Source organism: Taurulus bubalis (genome assembly GCF_910589615.1).
Source record: "Taurulus bubalis genome assembly, chromosome: 10".
Taxonomy (NCBI): domain Eukaryota; kingdom Metazoa; phylum Chordata; class Actinopteri; order Perciformes; family Cottidae; genus Taurulus; species Taurulus bubalis.
Window position 1 is genome coordinate 12474901 of NC_136598.1, and position 19071 is coordinate 12493971.

At 43.8% G+C, this 19071-nt stretch overlaps 1 protein-coding gene across 1 annotated transcript in view; it reads left to right on the forward strand.

Annotated features, from left to right (window-relative positions):
* The window catches only part of mark4b (MAP/microtubule affinity-regulating kinase 4b), a gene marked incomplete at both ends in the record, with an annotated part of 44610 nt that extends 25706 nt beyond the window's left edge, over positions 1-18904 (forward strand). Inside the window, 16 exons of the mRNA XM_079224658.1 lie at positions 975-1023; positions 1113-1178; positions 2239-2309; positions 2652-2708; positions 2879-3115; positions 3770-3889; positions 3982-4081; positions 4474-4583; positions 4791-4980; positions 5087-5307; positions 5934-6037; positions 9496-9780; positions 11749-11831; positions 15781-15825; positions 17743-17788; positions 18571-18904. Of these exons, the coding sequence (XP_079080784.1) occupies positions 975-1023; positions 1113-1178; positions 2239-2309; positions 2652-2708; positions 2879-3115; positions 3770-3889; positions 3982-4081; positions 4474-4583; positions 4791-4980; positions 5087-5307; positions 5934-6037; positions 9496-9780; positions 11749-11831; positions 15781-15825; positions 17743-17788; positions 18571-18904 (2118 nt within the window). The remainder of the gene's footprint in view (positions 1-974; positions 1024-1112; positions 1179-2238; positions 2310-2651; positions 2709-2878; positions 3116-3769; positions 3890-3981; positions 4082-4473; positions 4584-4790; positions 4981-5086; positions 5308-5933; positions 6038-9495; positions 9781-11748; positions 11832-15780; positions 15826-17742; positions 17789-18570) is intronic.
* Positions 18905-19071: the final 167 nt, after the last annotated feature.

Below are 19071 nucleotides of genomic sequence, written 5' to 3' on the forward strand. Positions count from 1 at the left end.
CTCGTCTCTCCTGTTTGTCTCTGTCCTGTTTTTTTCCCCTCTGCTTTCAATGTTTAGTTTTTTTTGCCTTTTCCCCCACTCTCGTGTAATTTATTCTTGGGGAATTTTAAACAAGGCAAGTTTGCTGAGGGGTTTACAGAGCAATAAAAAACTCCAGCGCCACTATTACAAAACCAAATGCACATAAAACACATCCGTATTTAATATTGTTTTCTCGTCTCCTCTACGTCCCCTCGTCTCCTGCGCATTGTTCATTTGCCTCGTTTTCTTGCCGATGCAGAAATGGTCTTGACACATCCAGGGTCAGAATATCTCGCCTGGACCCTAATAACCTAATAAGTGAGAGCGCGCCCAGGGGAAGAGGCCCTGCTGTCTCACACCGTGAGACACTCCCTTGGGTGGCCCGAGGTCTGGAGATGGTCGGAAAGATGAGTGGGGGGTGTGGAGAGTCTATACACCAGCTGTGTGTTGTATGAATTAACTGAATACAAATAAATGTGATGAATGAAAGGATTTCCCTGTAGTATTGTTCACAGTTTCTCCATATGTTCTGCATATTGTATGTTTAATTCACTGCTCTTTTGTGTAAATAAATGCAGAAAAAATTGCTTTGTACTGTAAATAGATCTGTTTTGATTATAAATAAATTAGTAAAATATATAATGGAGTGAACACAAATGTAACTTATAACGAGTCTGCGTTGATGTTGAGATAATGCTGTTGTAATTATATTATTTGTATTTTTTGTGTTGGTTAAAATAGCCTAACGGTAGTTACAACTTTTCAATTCAAGCCATTCAGCAATTTGAATAGCCATTATCCTTAATATATTTCTTGTATTCTTTTTGAATATTTTATATAATGCATCTGTGAAATATTCTCTAAAGCCCTTTGTGTATTCCTTTTAATTGAGACTTGACAAGAATGATGGAGTTTAACAATTCATGTGCTCCCCTTTTCACATACCTTTTCAGCTATTTCGAGAGGTACGCATCATGAAAACGCTCAACCATCCCAACATAGGTGAGTTACACGCTATATAATTCTCGTGTGTGCGTTTCTCCGCTGGCCTTTGTGTTAACGCCTCTCCGTCCTCTCTGTGTGTGTTACAGTGCAGCTGTTTGAGGTGATTGAGACCGAGAAGACTCTTTACCTGATCATGGAGTACGCCAGCGGAGGTGAGTGACGTCCACACAGCACCCTCAGCGCCATTGGCCAACAGCCAATTAGATTGATCACTGTGCCGAGCGATGCAGTGAAACCGCTGAACTCGTTCATCTAAGGTTCAAACGATCAGGTCAAATCCCTTTTTTGGGAGTCTTTTGTTGTGTTCATCCGTTCGTCTTGCTTTCTAACATCGCTCGACTGTTTCCCATGCACTCTCGTCTATTTTTTGCAGCTTTTCTGTTTGTCATTCTTCTCTCCTCCCGATCCCTTAATCTCTCAGCGCTGCTCTCTGTACGTTGTGTGATCTCTTGCTTCCAATACCGAATAAGGAGGCAGCAGCAGCTCACCAGTCGACATGCTGCTGCGTTCAACTCAACCCCGGCCCGTTATACCGCTGAGGATATGTAGGGTCAAACGTTTGGCTGGAGTGCAGACGCACACAATAAATGCTTTTCCCTATATTCCATTTGAATCGACAGCAGTTTTCAGCTGTTGGCTGTTTTATTTTAATAAACTGAAAAACAATGTTAACAAACCAGGAGGCTGTTTTCTCTCTTCCCACGCTTGAATGCACACACGCACGCGCACATTTATTTTTAGTCTGGACACTTCTATCCGGTTTCAACCCGTTACGGTATCGCCACATTTGTTCTTGTGATGCTGGGAAATGTATTTGTGCTAGCGTGAAACAGACCTAACTGTTGGAGATTGTATAACGGCCAAACGCATGAATTCGCTGGGAGGTGGGCAGTGCTGAGCACCCTAGAAGATATAAAAACAATGATCTAGCCCGGTGTTACAAACCCTTTTCCAATAAAAGTAGCTAGCAGCACTAGCCCCAAAACTGGCTGAATCTAGCAACATTGACAGCCTGTCCCTTCAGGTCTCCCTCCAAAGCCACGGCCCCCAAATTATCATTACATCCGGGCCGAATGAAATGATTGGACAGTGTTGATTGGATCCATTCATTGTCGCTAGGAATGTTTTTAAAGAAGATTACCAATCCTGCCTTTAAACAACTTCCATGTCTGCCTGAACTACAGCCATAGTGTTTGTTCCCTCTCCTTCCAGGCGAAGTGTTCGACTACCTCGTGGCTCACGGCAGAATGAAAGAGAAAGAGGCCAGAGCCAAGTTCAGACAGGTCAGTTAAACCCCATCTTTGTCCCCATGTCATGTCCCCAGGCAAATGTTGACATCACACAGCCAGCTGTTCCTAGTGGTTTAAAATTAAGCACAAACAAAATTGCTTGTAACTGGGCAGACGCAGACAGAAATGGAGTGAATTTTTCCGCCGTGGTTCAGAAGCACAAAAAGGAGGTGTGATCACACTGCAAGGAATCCAGTCATCCGCTTTGTTCTTGTCACGTTGAGTCATGTAGTTGTTGAAGGAGGGCGTGGGGATTGTGTGAATGGAGCTCCCAGTTTATCTTCCGTTTACATCCTAGTTATGTTCTGTCTATGCTATTGTTTTCTCTCTCCTCAGATTGTCTCGGCGGTGCACTACTGTCATCTGAAGAACATTGTTCACAGAGACTTGAAGGTGATTACACATTGTCAGATGATAAAGAATGAAACGGATAAAGAATGAAACATGTATTATCCACTACTCGATGCAGAAAAAGTTTCCTGTATTTCAGCACCCAGGCACTGATCATAGCTCTGCTGTTTTTTTCTTCTTCTGTGTTTAACTGTCCATGCTGTTCCGTACAGGCCGAGAACTTGCTACTAGACGCTGACGCCAACATCAAAATAGCCGACTTTGGCTTTAGTAATGAGTTCACCGCGGGCAGTAAACTGGACACGTTCTGCGGCTCGCCGCCCTACGCGGCCCCAGAGCTCTTCCAGGGGAAGAAGTACGACGGTCCGGAGGTGGACATCTGGAGCCTGGGCGTCATCTTGTACACGCTGGTCAGCGGGTCCTTGCCCTTTGACGGACAGAACTTAAAGGTGGGTGCATACAGTCTATGGCTCGGTGTACCTGTTGGGTGACTGAAAGCTCTCGGAAGGAGAGAACTATAGCTTTGTCTAGTCTTTTGTTGTTTTCCTCTACTATTTATTGGAGTTATTAAAAAGAAAAATAATGTTCCATAGAGACATTATTACTGCACCTGGCCTTTGAAGGCCAGAACACAGGTGGTATAGCATGAATGCCAGATACAAGAGTTATGACTTCTATTAAACAGCATGGTAAATAATTTTAAAACCCCTTCCTCTATTTGCTAAAACTCCTGCGAGCTAACAAGCTGACCATCAACACAAAGAAATAAAAGATGCTACCCACACTCACAGTCGGCTAGTTGCAGATTTTGATGCAGACTTCTCATGTGAGTGCAACATGTATCGCAAATTTAATCCCAAAGTTAATTTTGTCTTAAATTTTGTTCAGATGTATTTTTAAAATACATTTGGAGGGGGATTAAAATCAGGATTAGGATAATCAGTATAAATAACTAAATAAATGTAAAATTGTTCGATAGTCCATTGAACAGTGGGATGTCGAAATTGAAATGAACAGTATTTAAATATCCCGTTGTCTTGTTCTTTTATTGATTAGTGTCCCTGTCGCAGAAATTAATTGTGTCAATTGTGTATTGCGTTCAGGAGCTGCGGGAGCGTGTTTTGAGGGGGAAATACCGCGTGCCCTTTTACATGTCTACAGACTGCGAGGGAATCCTGCGCCGCTTCCTGGTCCTCAATCCTACAAAGCGCTGCTCGCTGGAGGTGAGGAGGAAATGCAGCAGCGCATAAGAGTCATGAATTGACCACATTAGCGTCTAAATATTGAGCTCTCCTTCTCTTCTCCCTCTCACCAGCAAATAATGAAAGATAAGTGGATCAATATCGGCTATGAAGGCGAGGATCTGAAGCCCCACACAGAGCCTGTCGAAGACTTAAACAATGCCAGCCGCATCGGTGAGAAACGCAGACCTTTTACTATTCATTAATTTAACCTAATCATTGATCTCCAAATGATAAACTGTTGCGTTAAATATTTAGCGAGTGTAAAATGGGAACGTCTTGATGAAGCCTCCATTTAAGATGCCGCTGACTGGAGTCCTGGCTGCGAAGTCCTGTGCGACATTGAAAGTTTATGCCTGACATCTAGCATATTGCACCTAAAAAGAATAGCTTAATTTGCACAAACGTCATCATTTAGTCACCATTAAAGCTGCCCTGCCGTGTTCAGTTCAGGTCCTGCATATGGATCGAGCACGGAAGGTTCACACTAAGCAGAGCACCTTTCATAAGGTGTGATTCCCTTGCAGCGTGTCAGATTTTTGTTATTTAATTTGTCCTGTTTCCAGATGTGATGGTTGGAATGGGCTTCACCAGAGATGAGATCAGAGACTCGCTGTCTAGTCAGAAGTACAACGAGGTCACCGCCACATACCTGCTGCTGGGACGCAAGAATGAGGTGAGCGCATCGGCTTGGTTGGTTGGTTTGTTTGCAGCTACCTCTGCTTGGGTATGAGCTGATGGTTTACGGCTTTATTGGAGAGTATGTCTTTTGCCAGAAGCGCTCAATCAGCAGATTTAGGATGGAGGCGGTGCCTTTTGTGTCATTATGAGTTCATAATGCTCATTTTTGAAATTAACTGTGCGTCTCTGAACATGGTTGTAGACGGAAGGCAGCGAGTCTCGGACGGGCAGCAGTCTGAGTCTAGCTCGCGTCCGAGCCGGCACCATCACCAACGGAACCAGCAAACACACCGCTTCCTCCTCCTCCTCCGCCACGCCTTCTTCCTCCACTGGCCACAAGGCACAGCGCAGCGCCTCCACCTACCACCGCCAGAGACGACACTCCGACTTCTGTAAGCCAGATCAATGATGTAGTGATTAGTAAGAGTCAGTTTTGTTCATTGTAAAATGAGTGACAGAAATCGGCCTTACAGAGATCTCTTGTTTCCCATCTCCTAGGCGGTCCGGCTATTCCAGGGTCTACGCAACCCAAGCGGAGCCCCAGTGGCGTAGGCGAAGGGACGGGGCTTAAGGAGGAGCGGCTGTCGAGCCGCAAGCCGAGCACCAGCACCGTTGGCTCCCGTAGCATCCCGACACCCTCCAGTCCCATGGTTAGCTCCGCCCACAACCCAAACAAGGCAGAGATACCTGACCGGCGCAATGAAGCCAACGCGACCACGGTAAGGCCTAAAGGATATTTTGTGTGGTATGAAGAAACCATTCCGACTCCGAGAGCGGTCACCTTTAATCCCTTATCAATAGAACAGGTGCAGATGGCAGAATCCTCAATCTTCCCTAATCCCATTACCTCAGATTACACTACACTGACACAGATATTGCAAAGACTGCAAACATTAACATCCTCCGCAGATTAGAGAGTTGAACAGTGAAGCACTTTACATGCATAGATGAATAACAAACTGTGGATTCGCCCAGCGGGGCGGGGGGAATATAGCGATTATGGTTGCTCCGTGAGATTAGCATGAGCGAGCGGGAGTTTAGGGAATGTGAAGAGATGATTAACTCCTGAGATTAACTTTTTTAATGTTCTGTACAGGGACAATCAGGCCGAACTCGTCACAGTCTGAGGTCAGACAATCAAGCCGAAGGCTTTACTTTTCTTTAAACCTGCTTGGAGCACCCAGACAGGCAGGTTTTACCCAAGTCTGGCTTTTCAAATAGTGAAGGCTTGATACACGTCTTTCACTTCTAAAGCCCTCCTTTCATTGCGTCGCATTGAAAAGCACTTCATCATTCATTTCAGTAAATGCAAGTGATTTCTGTGGATTTCTGATTATCTCTCCAGAATAACATCCCTGCCAGTGCCATGACTCGAAGGAACACGTACGTGTGCACAGACCGGTCCAGCACCGACAGACAGTCACTGCTGCAAAATGGCAAGGAGAACAGGTGAGAGGAGCATCGCCGCACGTACCGTAAACGATGAGCAAAGTGCCCCCACAGTTATCGCTGTTAGCGGCGTCATTTTTTTAATCTGTCCTCCAACATATCTGCACCAAAGCCTATAGCCATGGAGTTTGTGTGTAAAAACAAATCGGGAGCAATCCTGAAGGTTTTTCCGCATCATCACTTAAATTGAACCTGATTTTTATATCTAAACTCCCTGATGGACTGCAAAGGGGTTGTGATTAGGTTTAGGTTGAGGAACAGGTTGTCAAGAAAAAAAAAACTCCTTGGTTCTTGCCCAACGTAGAAAATGCATTCATATTCATAGTGAATACAATAAGAAAGGGTTTTGTAAAAGAATGGTCCCACTGGTAAAGCTGGTCTCTTTCTGCACAGAGCTTAGAGGGTGTTTGTCTCACACACATTGTCTCTTCAAGAGAGGATAAAGAGCTTAAACTGTGCATGAGTGGGTTCGTCCGCACGTATGTTTATGTGCCCATTATGAGCTGTCCGTTGTTGTGACAGATGGTTGTCTGCTCGTCGGTGGCAGAGCATGGCTGCCACCATCTCCTCTCTCACTCACTCTCCTTTTTTCCCACTTATGGTCAAGCTCTCACTTTCTCATTTTCATTCTGGCTGTGCGGTTTTTCCGTCCCTCTGCCTCTTTGTCGCTCTGTAATGTTGCCTCTCACAGGAAGAGCCAGGAGGTCGCTGTCTGCGATCTGACCTCCAGGAAAGAGTTGTTAAATCTATCCAGGAAATCCATGGAAAGCAGCGAAGAAAACATGAATGTACAAATAAGTTTAAAAAAACAACTTTGTGTTAAAGCTGCTCAAAAGAAAAAGAAAAGTCAGTTTGAGTTTTGCCTCTTCCGTTTAGATTTGACGACACGCACTAAGCTTTTACATTCAGGCATCACGAGTCTCCTGGAGGGAAAGCGTGACAGGTAAACTGAGGGGGAGGGTGGGAGGGGGAGGAAGAGCGAGAGGGAGGGAGGAGGGTGAGGTAGAGAGAGCAAGAAGGACGGGAAAGCGGAGGGGAGCAGGATGAGCTGAGGACGGACATTGTGCCAGCGTAACCCTCCATTTGCCTCAGAGGCCTTGTCAATGTGATGCCATGCCAGATTGGTTGATGGCGCAAACATGTGCATGGACACACACACACACACACACACACACACACACACACACACACACACACACACACACACACACACACACAGTCACATTTAGTTCTTCAAAATCGACTTGAAAACAATGTGACTATAGTTCACATAGTGGCGAAGGTGCACAGGAGAGATACAAAACGCTAACTATGTACACAGCAGCGTGCATGCGTTTATAGTTAATACTAAACTAAATGATATTTAGTTGATATAAAACACACATGTCCGTTCATGAAGCACACATTGCTGCGTATACACAAAGACACTAATCTATGATGACACCGGAAGATAAGTGACCTCATGCCAAGACGGACAGTACTGCAGCTGCAGACAAAGGAAATACACTTTTACTAAACAAACTGAAGTGTACTTAATTTGGATCATACTTTGAATTTACCAAATGTGTATTTGTGTGGGGGCTGGGGGGGTATGTAATGTAGCATTAGGGCCCCTGATGGACTTTTAAAAATGCATAAAAAGCAAACGAAGAGACGGTACAAAACGCACTCAACAGTAAACACGTACGGGACTCAGAGCAGGACAAGAAGATACAGACGGAGCAATACGGAACATAAACTACAATAGAAGAAAACGCCATAAAACAAGTATCACCAGATCATTCATGACTGCATGAGTGAACCCCTTCTTAAAAAAAACGCTTGAGTTAAAAAATGATCCTATTCAGGATTCTTTTTTTTGTTTTGTTCTGGAGGCAAAGAACTTCAGATGTTGGTCCACTGGAACATAAGTCTTTGAGAGCGTCTTACAATTCCCACTGAATGCTCTGTGTGTCAATGAGCACCTGACACACGATGCTGTCGCTATTTAGAGAAGCAAATGTAATAAGGTGATTAAAGTTGCTTGATTGTCTAGACTTAGATAAGAAAAGTGACATGAAATGTGCATGAAATGGTTTGCAGCCTCTAATAAGTCTAAAGGTCTGCAACCCTGCTCCCTCTTGACCGTTATTTTCATGTACATACTTTGGAAGTTCATGTTATTATTCGTATTCACTCATAAGAAGCCTTGTTTTATCTTCAGCTAGAAATAAGTACAGTTATACAAAGTTGTCTTTTTTTTAAGTCCAGTGCAGTAGAACGATCACAAATCAAAGTCTCAATCCTTCTATTCATGTAAATGATTTATACTCGTAACTTTTACAAGCATTGTACTGCAACAGAGAAGGGAGAAAAAAACATTTGAAAAAGTATTATTTTGAAATGTCAATCGGATTTTAACATCCTTAGCCTCTCTCTCGTCCTTTCTGCGCACTCCCTTCCCCACTTTGGCACCAAGTCGACCTCTCGTCTTGCTCGTCTCCTCTCACCATCCCCTCCCCCGGTCCTCACCTCTCAAACTTCCCCACTCCCCTGCAGTTAGCTGCAGACGGCCGCTAGTTCATGATGACGTTAAGTGGTTTTGCTCTGCAGCGGCTGCGCTTCAACTTAACTCATTTAATGTTTCTGCCCCACTTGAACACTGTGGGGGTGTTATCTAGAGCGTTATGGAAAGCAGCCTCGGGCCACCAGCCAGTCAGGGGTGGAGGTGTGTTTTGAGTGTGTGAGGGAGTTGGACTGAGAGATCGGGACTAACTGTTGTCAACTGTTGACATTTCCTATCTGTGGGTCCTCGTTAAAGGGTCTTAAATTACCTCAGATGAAGTATTACACATATTAAAGATGTTAAATGCACTTGAATTTAATCCTAAATCAAACGGCACAATTCTTCACGCTCGTGCAAATGTATGTGGTCGTCAAAAAAAAAGAAGCAAAAGCCATGTAGCTTTTTTTTTTTAACTGATCCTTTCTTCCATAATTTCAGGGTTTATTGAAGAAGAGCGGTCAATCAGAAATACAGAATGTAACTGTCTTCATGTTATGTTTTATTTGGGTTGTTTGTGGTAGTAAACCTTTAATTGACTTGGTGTGCTGTGAACATTTGTAAACAAGCATAACGTAACATAAATATGCCTTTCAAGAACACGGCTGGTAATATTCTGTACGTTATGATTACTGACGCATGTGTTCATATGGTGATTCTGGCCGAAGGCATCCGTGTTGTGATGAGCTTAAAGGAACCACATACAAAGGGGGTAGCGATGTGGTTCTTTGACAAAAAAAATAAACAAAACTTTTTCTGATTTTGATCTCCTAAGGAATATTCCCCACCTCCTCCAGCTTCAACATTTATTATTAATTTCTTTGGGACTTACAACGGCTCTAATGCACGTCGTAGATTCTGGCACTTGAAATGGTCTTGGTAACAACTCTTGTTCTCCCTCCTCCTCTCCCTCCAGTTCCATATCCCACCGCCTGCCTCCCGCCTCCCCCTCAACCCACAGCATTGCCGGTGCCTCCGGGGCATCCTCCTCCTCCTCCTCCTCCACGCCCTCCTCTCGCCTCTCCAGGGGGTCCACGGTGAGGAGCACTTTCCACGGCGGGCAGATCCGAGACCGCCGGCCCCCCTCCCACGCTCCCCCGGCCTCCCCGACGCTGTCCCACGACGCCAGCCCGCTGCCGCAAGCCAGGACCCGGACCACGACCAACTTGCTCAGCAAACTCACCTCCAAGTTGACCCGCAGGTAAGGGGAGAAGCTGGGAGAAGGAGAAAAATAGGAGGAGAGCGATAACTCAACAGATTACAAATTAACCATTAACTGCAGTTTTTTTTTGCTCATTCAAACAGTATTTTCCAGGATTGTATGTGTTTGAGGATTGCTGCTAACAATCCAACTGTGATAGCAGGCGGCCTGTGAAAGCCTGAATGTTGACAGACTGGTGACTGGACGGTGTAGCTCCTCTTGCTGTAAACATGTACATGAAGATCATAGAGCTGACCTCGCTGCCTCTCACCTTTTCTTCCTTAACCAGTACTAACCTACCAGTCTCTCTTCTCTGATGATGAACCTCTACAGGCCTCAGACCTGGGTCTAATAGTGTTTAAACAGGATTCCCTCTCTCTTGCCACCTGCTCCCTACAACGTTTGCTTTTGTAAACTCGTCCCACAGAAAACGACAAATGCAGCCCTTATGAAATAGTAAATAAGTTATATGACGAGAAACCGAAAAAAGTCGTAAATAAACGCCTGGAAAATTAAAAATAATAAAAGCAGGTGGAACCAACCAACATTGGATAAAGCCACAGATATTGTTTCTCTTTTAATGTTGTTTTTTTAGCAACATGTGCAAACAAGACGGAGAAGTAATTTATTTGAGGGGTTTAGATATAAGAACGGTCATTTCTGATGTTTACATTTATATAGAGAGAAGGGAAAATTCACAAAGAAGGGATTTGTGTGTTTGCAGGTGCCGATACCATCCGAACCTCTTAAAAGAGTGTAAAGGGAAAAATATAAGCCCAGGAGGAGAGGAAGAAATCATGTTATATAATATCATATGATGACCTTATTTGTCATGATTTTTTCCCCTCAGTATTTTCAAAAATGACATGTAGGGGGAGCTTTATCCATCTATTTGAAATGACACTTCTGTAATTCCATCCTGTCATTGCATCCCACAATAACAGGGTTTGAGCGAACCCATCTGATGTGCTTCAGTTATTACTATCAACTCTCTAAAGGCAGAGTATGCTTTAGGGCGTGGCTACCTTGTGATTGACAGGTCGCTGCAGGTACCAGAGCTGTATACATACGTGTCTCTACGTCACTCCTCCGCAGTCCAAATATGGTAACATCTGTTCACTGTTTGAAAAAAAATCCAATATGGCGACATCCAAAATGCCGAACTCAAGGCTTCAAAACAGTAGTCCATAAACCAATGGCCAATGTCATGACGACTACATCACCTTACTGTATACAGCCTACAATTTTACCCGTCGCGAGCGATTTGAGAATTATACGGTTGTTTTTTTCGTCCTATTCTTGCAACGCAATCCTTTTGTGAATTAGCCCCCGAGTGGGTGGGAAAAGAGTCGGCAACATGAGAATGCAAATAAACAGCAACAATTTCACTTAACTTTGAACTGGGCAGTGCTTACTGGAAAACAATGGATACAATATTTCATCCCACAGAAGTAGCAGCAGTAATAGGACGCCCTCCATCTAAATATATGCAGTTGGACGTTAAGTTCAATTCAAGTTTAAAAAATTGTTCCAATCCTGCACTTTTCAGCTTTGGCCATCAACTGTTTTGCTGATACAGGTAACCCCGCCCAAGTGGTTCTCCAAACCGTAGCCTATTGGACCCAGGTCTGCTGCTCAGGTGGACATACCGTATGTCTGTCCGGTCACTTCTGCTGCTTACTGTTGCTTTATCTGTTGGTTTGTTTGTTTGGTTCTTTAACAACTTTTTGCTTTTCCTCGGCAGTATTCTATCCTTCTTTTTCCTGAACGACCGTACATACAGTTTGATTTGTACTTCTCTGCCTCTTCTACCTGTGCTTCTTTCTACCTGTGCCCACCCCCAACACCTCCACTTCTCTTTTATTCAATGTCTCTCTGACTTTCGGCTGTTGATTTTCCTGTTTTGTTTTTTTCACCGTTCCCCACATCCTCTTTTCATCTCCTTCTCTTCTTCCTTTCTCTTCCTAGGGTCTCTCTTGACCCTTCTAAACGTCAGAGCTCAAACAAGTCCATGTCGGGCTGCACCCTCCCACAGGGGACAAAAACAGTTAGTAAGTCTTCCTTTCCCATGTTTTCTGGCTGCTTCTGTCTGTCTGACCGTCTGCCTGCTTCTTGCCAGAGCCCTGTCATTCCCACTACCCATCATTCGCTATCTGTTGCCGTTTGGAGTTTAGTTGTGCAAACATTTATCTGAGGAAAAGCTTCTCTACAGGCAGGCGTTGTAATCATCTGGCGAGTTAAATTCAAACTGCAAGGCTCTAAAAAAGTCCATCTGTACTGATGTGAACCGGGAAATGTATTTTTCCTTTTATAATGACAGATTAAAGTTAATTTCTTCTTTCTTTGTATACATTTTCCTCCTCCAAGTCCTCCGTAGCAAAGCTAAAGCTTAAAGAGCTATGTTTGCTTGATTGAAAGGTGTCTTAATTGTGGCCGGTGTAAATAAAATCTTCTATCATAGTACATGTAATTTAATATCACAGTATTGATATATATATATTAAGTATTTTCTGAAAATTAAGTTGTTTATAGAGTAAATATCCTAATGTCTGTGGCTAATCTAGTGAATCAAATTAAATACTTGAGAAATGAAGCACAGTATCTGAAGCTCACAAAATGGTCTTCAAAGGCCTTTCAGTAATCAACTTTTGGAGAAACGCAACCCGACGTTACGTAAGCGGCGGGGCGTGGACCACTTCAAGTAACAAGCATGCGCTAAAGTGCTGCAGTGCCTAATTTGGTGTGAATGCAGTCCAGACCTCCCCTGGCAGTTCAAACTCTATTAGTCTTGATTCTTTTCATGAACTCAGTACAAAGAACAATTCACATCGTGAATCAATTTTATTTTCAAAGTGAAATAAAAAATCGTCCACGGGCCTCCTGGCACCCTTAAGTTGTGTATCACTGCTTTAGGAGTCTTACATTTAATTTACAAAAGACGCTACACATTCGACAAACAGAATGTTTGATTGTTGCGACAGTGGATTTAGTGCAGGAGGCTGTTCATGTTCATATCACAGCCGCTAGCTACAGAAGCTAGGAAGCCCGCCATGTCACAATTTAGAAAAAAATCTATTCCTTTCTATTGATCCATCTATCCATTTCCTGGCACTTATCCGGGTCGAGTTCATTTAATTAATGATATTCTTTAGGAATTATTGTTATATATAGCTGGGAAGTACCGGGGGAAAAAAAGTGTATTAATTAATAATTATATCAAATCTCTTCTCCATCTTTGTCCAGTATAGTCGTGAAATTGGTATTAAATTGCGATTCTGTTGTATTTAAATTTTTTGTTTTATCGAAATTGAACGCAGTTTACACGACTGTTTCTTCCGTAGAGCAGCTTTGTCTCAAAACTCTGTTTATGTGACGACAACTCTAATCAGCAGCTGCCTGCCTGCCTGCCTGCCTGCTTGTCTGTGTATGTGTGTCTGGACTGCTTGTGTCTCTGCTGGCTGGGCTTCATGCTGTAGCTCTCACTAGAGACTTAAGGTGGCACCATCACCTGCTTAGCACATAACTGTATTGGTTTTTCTGGGGCAACAAGGGGGGAAGTTGGTTTTTAGAAGCGGGTGTTTAAGCTCTCCCCTCGTACTAGACACACAACCGTCTTTTAGAAGAAACACTCCGATGAAGATGTGCGTGTGTTTTGCGTGTCGCCTCTGAGTTTATTGCAACCCAACTGTACCAGTCTGAGTCATGTAATCAACACCACATGTCTGCCCATGCTGTTCCTGCAAGCAGAGGAACCAGGGCAGAGTGGGGGAAAAAAAAGAGGGTTGGGGATGGTGCTTTATTGGTGTTTCATACGAGCCGGAGGTAGAGGGGTAAAGGCTGAAGAGAGAGAGAGAGTGGTTCATTGGCTGCCTTTGAGGTCAATACTTCATCACTACTGGTAATGCAGTGTGCATGACCGGGTCTGTTTAAGGTTTCAGGGGCGAATCTGTCTCGTCGTGTATCATTCGCCAAACATGGACATTGTAGCGCCACTTTCACACGTTTCCAGGGTGTCCAGTTTGATAGAGAACGTGTCGCTGATCTTGGGATGGAAAGAAAATTTTAATAAATACAACAAAAACATTTCTAATATACATGACCTTCCCTCGCTCTAAACAGTCGTTAAGGGGGAAAGTTGTGGTCAAAGACGCATAGACCCCAGTGCTTTATACCAGCATTAAGACACGATAGAGTGCAGTGTGAGCACAAGACCTTTATTTTTTGGTTTCGCGTCCACAAAAGAAATTGAAAAAGAATCAAATCTGGGACATCGTCACTTTGAACCTGTGACCTCATAAGCACACAGCGTGCGTCCGAGCCCTCTGCGGGACCAGAGCGCTCGTAAGAAGCCTGCGCCAGCCGTCCCGACGGACTGACCCGGCAACACTGCCATTTAAAATCAGGATTAGTTGCGTAACCAGGATTTATCCCTCCCTCAAGCGGGGATCTTGCACAGCTCTCCCTCAAGACACAAAGCAGATTGTGCTGTTACACGCCCGCGAGCTTCTCCCGCTGCGTCACTTTCTGCCCCTCGTTCTCCTGGCTCTCCGACTCGATACAGATTGCGCGGTCTGCCATCACACGCTGTACAGATAGCCGCCGTCCAGTCGGTCGCTCCGTGCTCTTCGCTCACAAAAACAATTAGATTTTCCCCGCTTTTGCTCTTCCACGAGGTTGTGACGCCACTTGTCTTGCTCAGGGTCACCGAGAGGCAAGGTCATTTAATCTACATGGGTCACTCACCTCCAGGTCTTCAGGTCACAAAACATTTCCAACCTTGTGGTTGGTGCAAATTCAGCACCTTTGATGGTGTTCAGTCAGAAAGTTTCCACCAAGAGTTGCTTAAATTAGATTAATCCAGGAGGAATTCATTGTTTAAATATAATCATTCATAAATGCTAAGGTGTCTCCCAGTGATTAGCTGTGTTAGCAGGGATCACACATTTTAAACGTCTAAACATGTATTTAAATCTAAATCAGAGCCAGCGTGACATTAGATTTCTCTGTGGATGAAACATTGCTGCCGGCTCCACCAGGCCACCCCCAGTTCATGGAATGGCGATCTATTGCCAGGAATAAAGCCCTGAGTTGACGCACAGAGAAATAGCAACAGTAGCCCCCGGTGGCCATGGAGGGGAAGTGCAATAAGCTGCCTCAAACTCACTGGTAACTGGCAGCCTGTTGGGTGGAGACCGCCTGGAGACACTTTGATCTCAAGCAGCCTCCAGCAGCCGCGAGTTCATGCGTCCTGTCGGTTAGCTACTTCTGCGCGGTGACACGGTTGGCGGGTGTAGGTCGGTAGAAAGAAAATAGTTCTCATCTTTTCTTGAGTAACCTGATCAGGATTTCTGGAAAGAGACATTTGTGTTTTTTCAGCGCTTTGAGCTCCACAAGCCGTGTGCCATATGGTCCCATTATGTTCGAGAGAAGGCCGACACCTCTACGGTCCCATAGCTCAAACACTCGGCAACTCGCTCCAAATTTTAAAAAAAACATGCCTTACAGATGTTATTCACACATCCACGTCTTAGCTGCCACAGTTAAAATCAACCATAGACCAAAGTTAAATGATATTTCTCTAACCAAGGCCGGTGTTCTCCTTTGACATACTAATTTGTTCTTTAATAAGCATGAGATTTGTATTTGTATCCGGCCACCACTGCAACACACACACACACACACCGTGTTTTGTGTCTGTTGAGACGTGGTCCTCCGCTCTGGGTCCACTCCCTCTACATTTGTTTATCCCTCTCATATGTTTTGTCTGTGGCTTTGACATGTTGTTGTTGTTGGTTGTTGCACCACACCCATCCAGTGTGGTGAGTGTAGGTTGGTGATGATCCATCTGTGACTTGAAGAAAACGGGTTGTTGTGCTTGTGTGTTGTGGTTGACATGTGTTGACTGATATAGCCATGCAGCCGTTTGTAGCAAAGGAAGTGTTGGGGGGAGGGCCAGTTGGCCAATTGATTCCTAACGGATACGTTTCTCTTCCTCTTGAGGGTCACAGACGAACCTGAGAGAATCAGCAGATCTCCGGTCACAAGGTGAGTTCACATGTACATTCCATTTTCCCGTGTCAGCATTACAAGCAGCCTGCTTTTCATCGATTATCCACCAATTTCCAACGTCCTTAAAGGATGTTTCAGGCGTAGTTACTCTTCAAGATTTAGAAAGAGAAGATATGTTGTAAACTAATGCCAGTGTTGTTAAAAGAATAGTTAAAACAATTTGAAGAAGTGCTTCTTTTCTGCTTTCCAAGAAATATATATGTTGTATCCTTCAACAGGATCCAGTGTAAAAACATGCAATTTTCTGTTCTACATTCACATCTGTTTTATTTATGTGCTGAATTATTTCTCGGCACAGAAGCCCCATTAAAAAAGAAAATTTACATTTTTACACCAACAAGATTTAATGAGCTTTAGACGTGCTGGTAGCCAGGCAAGCCGTTTCCCTGTTTTTAGTCTTTATGCTAAGCTAACTAGCTTCTTCTCCAGCTACATATTTACATACAGCAAGAAAACTAGTTAATATGTCCAGCATATTTCCCAAAATGTTGAACTATTCCTTTTAAGTTCCTGCCTGACGGCTAATATGAAAGTAATTAAATTTAAGCGCTTAAAGAGTTTAATCCTTTAATCTAAAATGCATTTACAAGGATTTGCTGTAAACACAGAGCCATTGTAGGTGTTAACCATGTGTGTTCGTAGGTGACTGAGCTCTGATGTTTTCTTCTGATAATTATTTTAAACATTAGAAGTCAACATGGAGGCACACTTCTCCATGTGATCAAACATGGCTTCCAGCACAGATCCTTAATCCTACTACTTTTTTCAGTAGCATGTATATTTGTAAGCATGAATTAAAGAATAAAGTATTATGAATGTTAAACTCCCGGAGGCCCGGAAGGCTCGTGAGGAAAAAATAGGATTCTTGTGATCCATTTTCTAAGTTTGATCAAAATAGTTTTCTCTGCTGTGTTTCCGACTTAAGAATAGGTGAAAAGGGGTTCTGCCAGGATAATCTTGGAATTTCCTTGGAACTTTTTTTATCTGTGAAAACTAATAAAAGAAAATTTGCAGGTAGAATTGAATTTGTATTTGTTGTTGTTATACTCTTTTTGGCCACAAGAAGCTGAAAGGCATCATTAACCCTAAAAGCATTCATGCTTTCCTCAACGACACAATAGTGCTGGTTAGAATACATTTCTAACCAAAAGAAAGACATCACAGTCATGTGACATCACATGCTAATGCACAATTGATATACCTTTTTTGTTTAGTGTGCATGGAGAAATGAAAAGTCACCTCTATGTAAACATAAATGCTTATAGTCCTACTGAGAACATGGGGTAGTGGTCAGTATTACAACAACAAACATAATGATCCTTCCTCAAAAAAGAAATCAACATGCCCACACTTTTCACAGACAAAAAAAGTAAATTGATCCTGGAAAAACTTGTCCCTTTCCATCTGTTTCACAGATAAAAAAAAACTAAAGCCATGAAAGAATCATTTTATTTTCTTCCGTTCCCTCTCAGGGCTTCTGTAAACTCATGTATAGCGACCAGAATTAACAGGTTTGGATTTTTTTTTGACTGTCATTACTTTTGCTTGGTTGTTTGCTCTTTATGTGGAGAACAATCATACGTAACAATGTAAAGAATGCAAAGTGTCTATTTTAATTATGAATGCAGAGACACAGATGAAAAGCTTTGACACGTTACTGTAACAAATTATTAACCATGAAAAATACATAATTTTGATTTGCTGTCAGTTATCCGCTTCATTAATAGGTTCCATCCCAAGATAATTATGAGTCGCCGCAACAAAAGCATCTACTAGACGTAGATTATAGCAGTATTGGTCTTGTGCTCTCACCTTTTTCCCACTGTATTTTTTCAGGGGTATCAGTGTCATGTTATCCGTGTGTGACTAAAGGTCTTGTGCACTTCCTCTCAGCTGCTTCAGCCCAGTCTCAGTCTCAGTCTCAGGTTAAGAACAGCAGGTAAACCAGCAGCACCGGGCTAACGCTAGCTAGCAGACTGTGGTGCTCCTTGTGGTAGATGATCCCGCTGGTGGAACTGCTGATTTGAAAGAAAATCCAAAACAAATTATCATCACTGTCATTGTGTCCATCAACAGCTCGCTCCCTGAAACTCATTACCATCCCGGGATGTTGTGTGTTAGTTGGTGTTAAGTGTAATTATTAAAGAATGTATCTGTATGGTATGTTATTAATTATATACATTCTATTATTAACTCATTAAAGAACAAAATAAATGTATAAGCTGTGCCTAACGAGAGCAATTAACTTGAGGTGGGTTTGATTTGCATATCCCTTTGGTGTTGTACATTCATTGTGTCGTATGGAAAAGAGATGTTGGATTATAAAATACACAATTACCAATCATTGACATAAATTGCTATATAGAGATAAAAATCCAATAATGTGTGATATTAATTTTTTTCTTTTCCTCCCCCTTTCCCTTACCACTCATGCATTCACATTCATACAACCATACTTTCACTTACACTTCCATCACACATTCATTTCAACTTAAAAACCTGTGTACAAACTCCCATTTCTCCTTGAATCCTTCATTCATATCACTCCTCTCCTCCTCCTTTATTCTTGCTATCCAAACCTATTCACCTCCTCTACCCCTCCTTCTGTAAACATCCCTTTTCCACCTTGCTCCGCCATGTTTGTTTTAAAATCTTTCCTACATTTCCTTCTACCCCTCTCTTCTCTCTTCGCATCGCCCCTTCTCTTCCGCCTCTTTCCAGTCGCCATCTATCTGGGCATCAGAAAGCGGCCGAGCCCCGGACCCCCCGATGCGGCTGGGATGTGAGGGTGCGGAGCCCACGCGACCCGGCCGAGGTGGTGCTAGCGCTGCGTGAGGCGGCGCAGGGCTGCGGCTGCCAGGTCCACCTGGCCGGGCCTTTCCTCCTGTCCTGCACCCACGGAGCGGCCGGCACCCGCGTGGCCTTCGAGGCCGAGGTCTGCCAGCTGCCCAGCGGGCTGGGCCAGAGCAGCGGTGTGAGGTTCAAGCGCCTGTGGGGGGCGCCGTTGGCCTTTAGAGACATCGCCACCAAAGTGTCCAAGGAGCTGGAGCTCTGAGGGGAAACAGGAGTCAGGGAAGATTGAACACCCACAGGACAGAATGATGAATGAGGAGGAGGAGGAACAATGAGGAAGACACCAGTGCCTCCTCCCCTTTCTCTTCCTCCCCCGGGGCTCCACCTCATTCCGATGCGGCTAGCGATGCCTCGCCTCCACCAAAGACC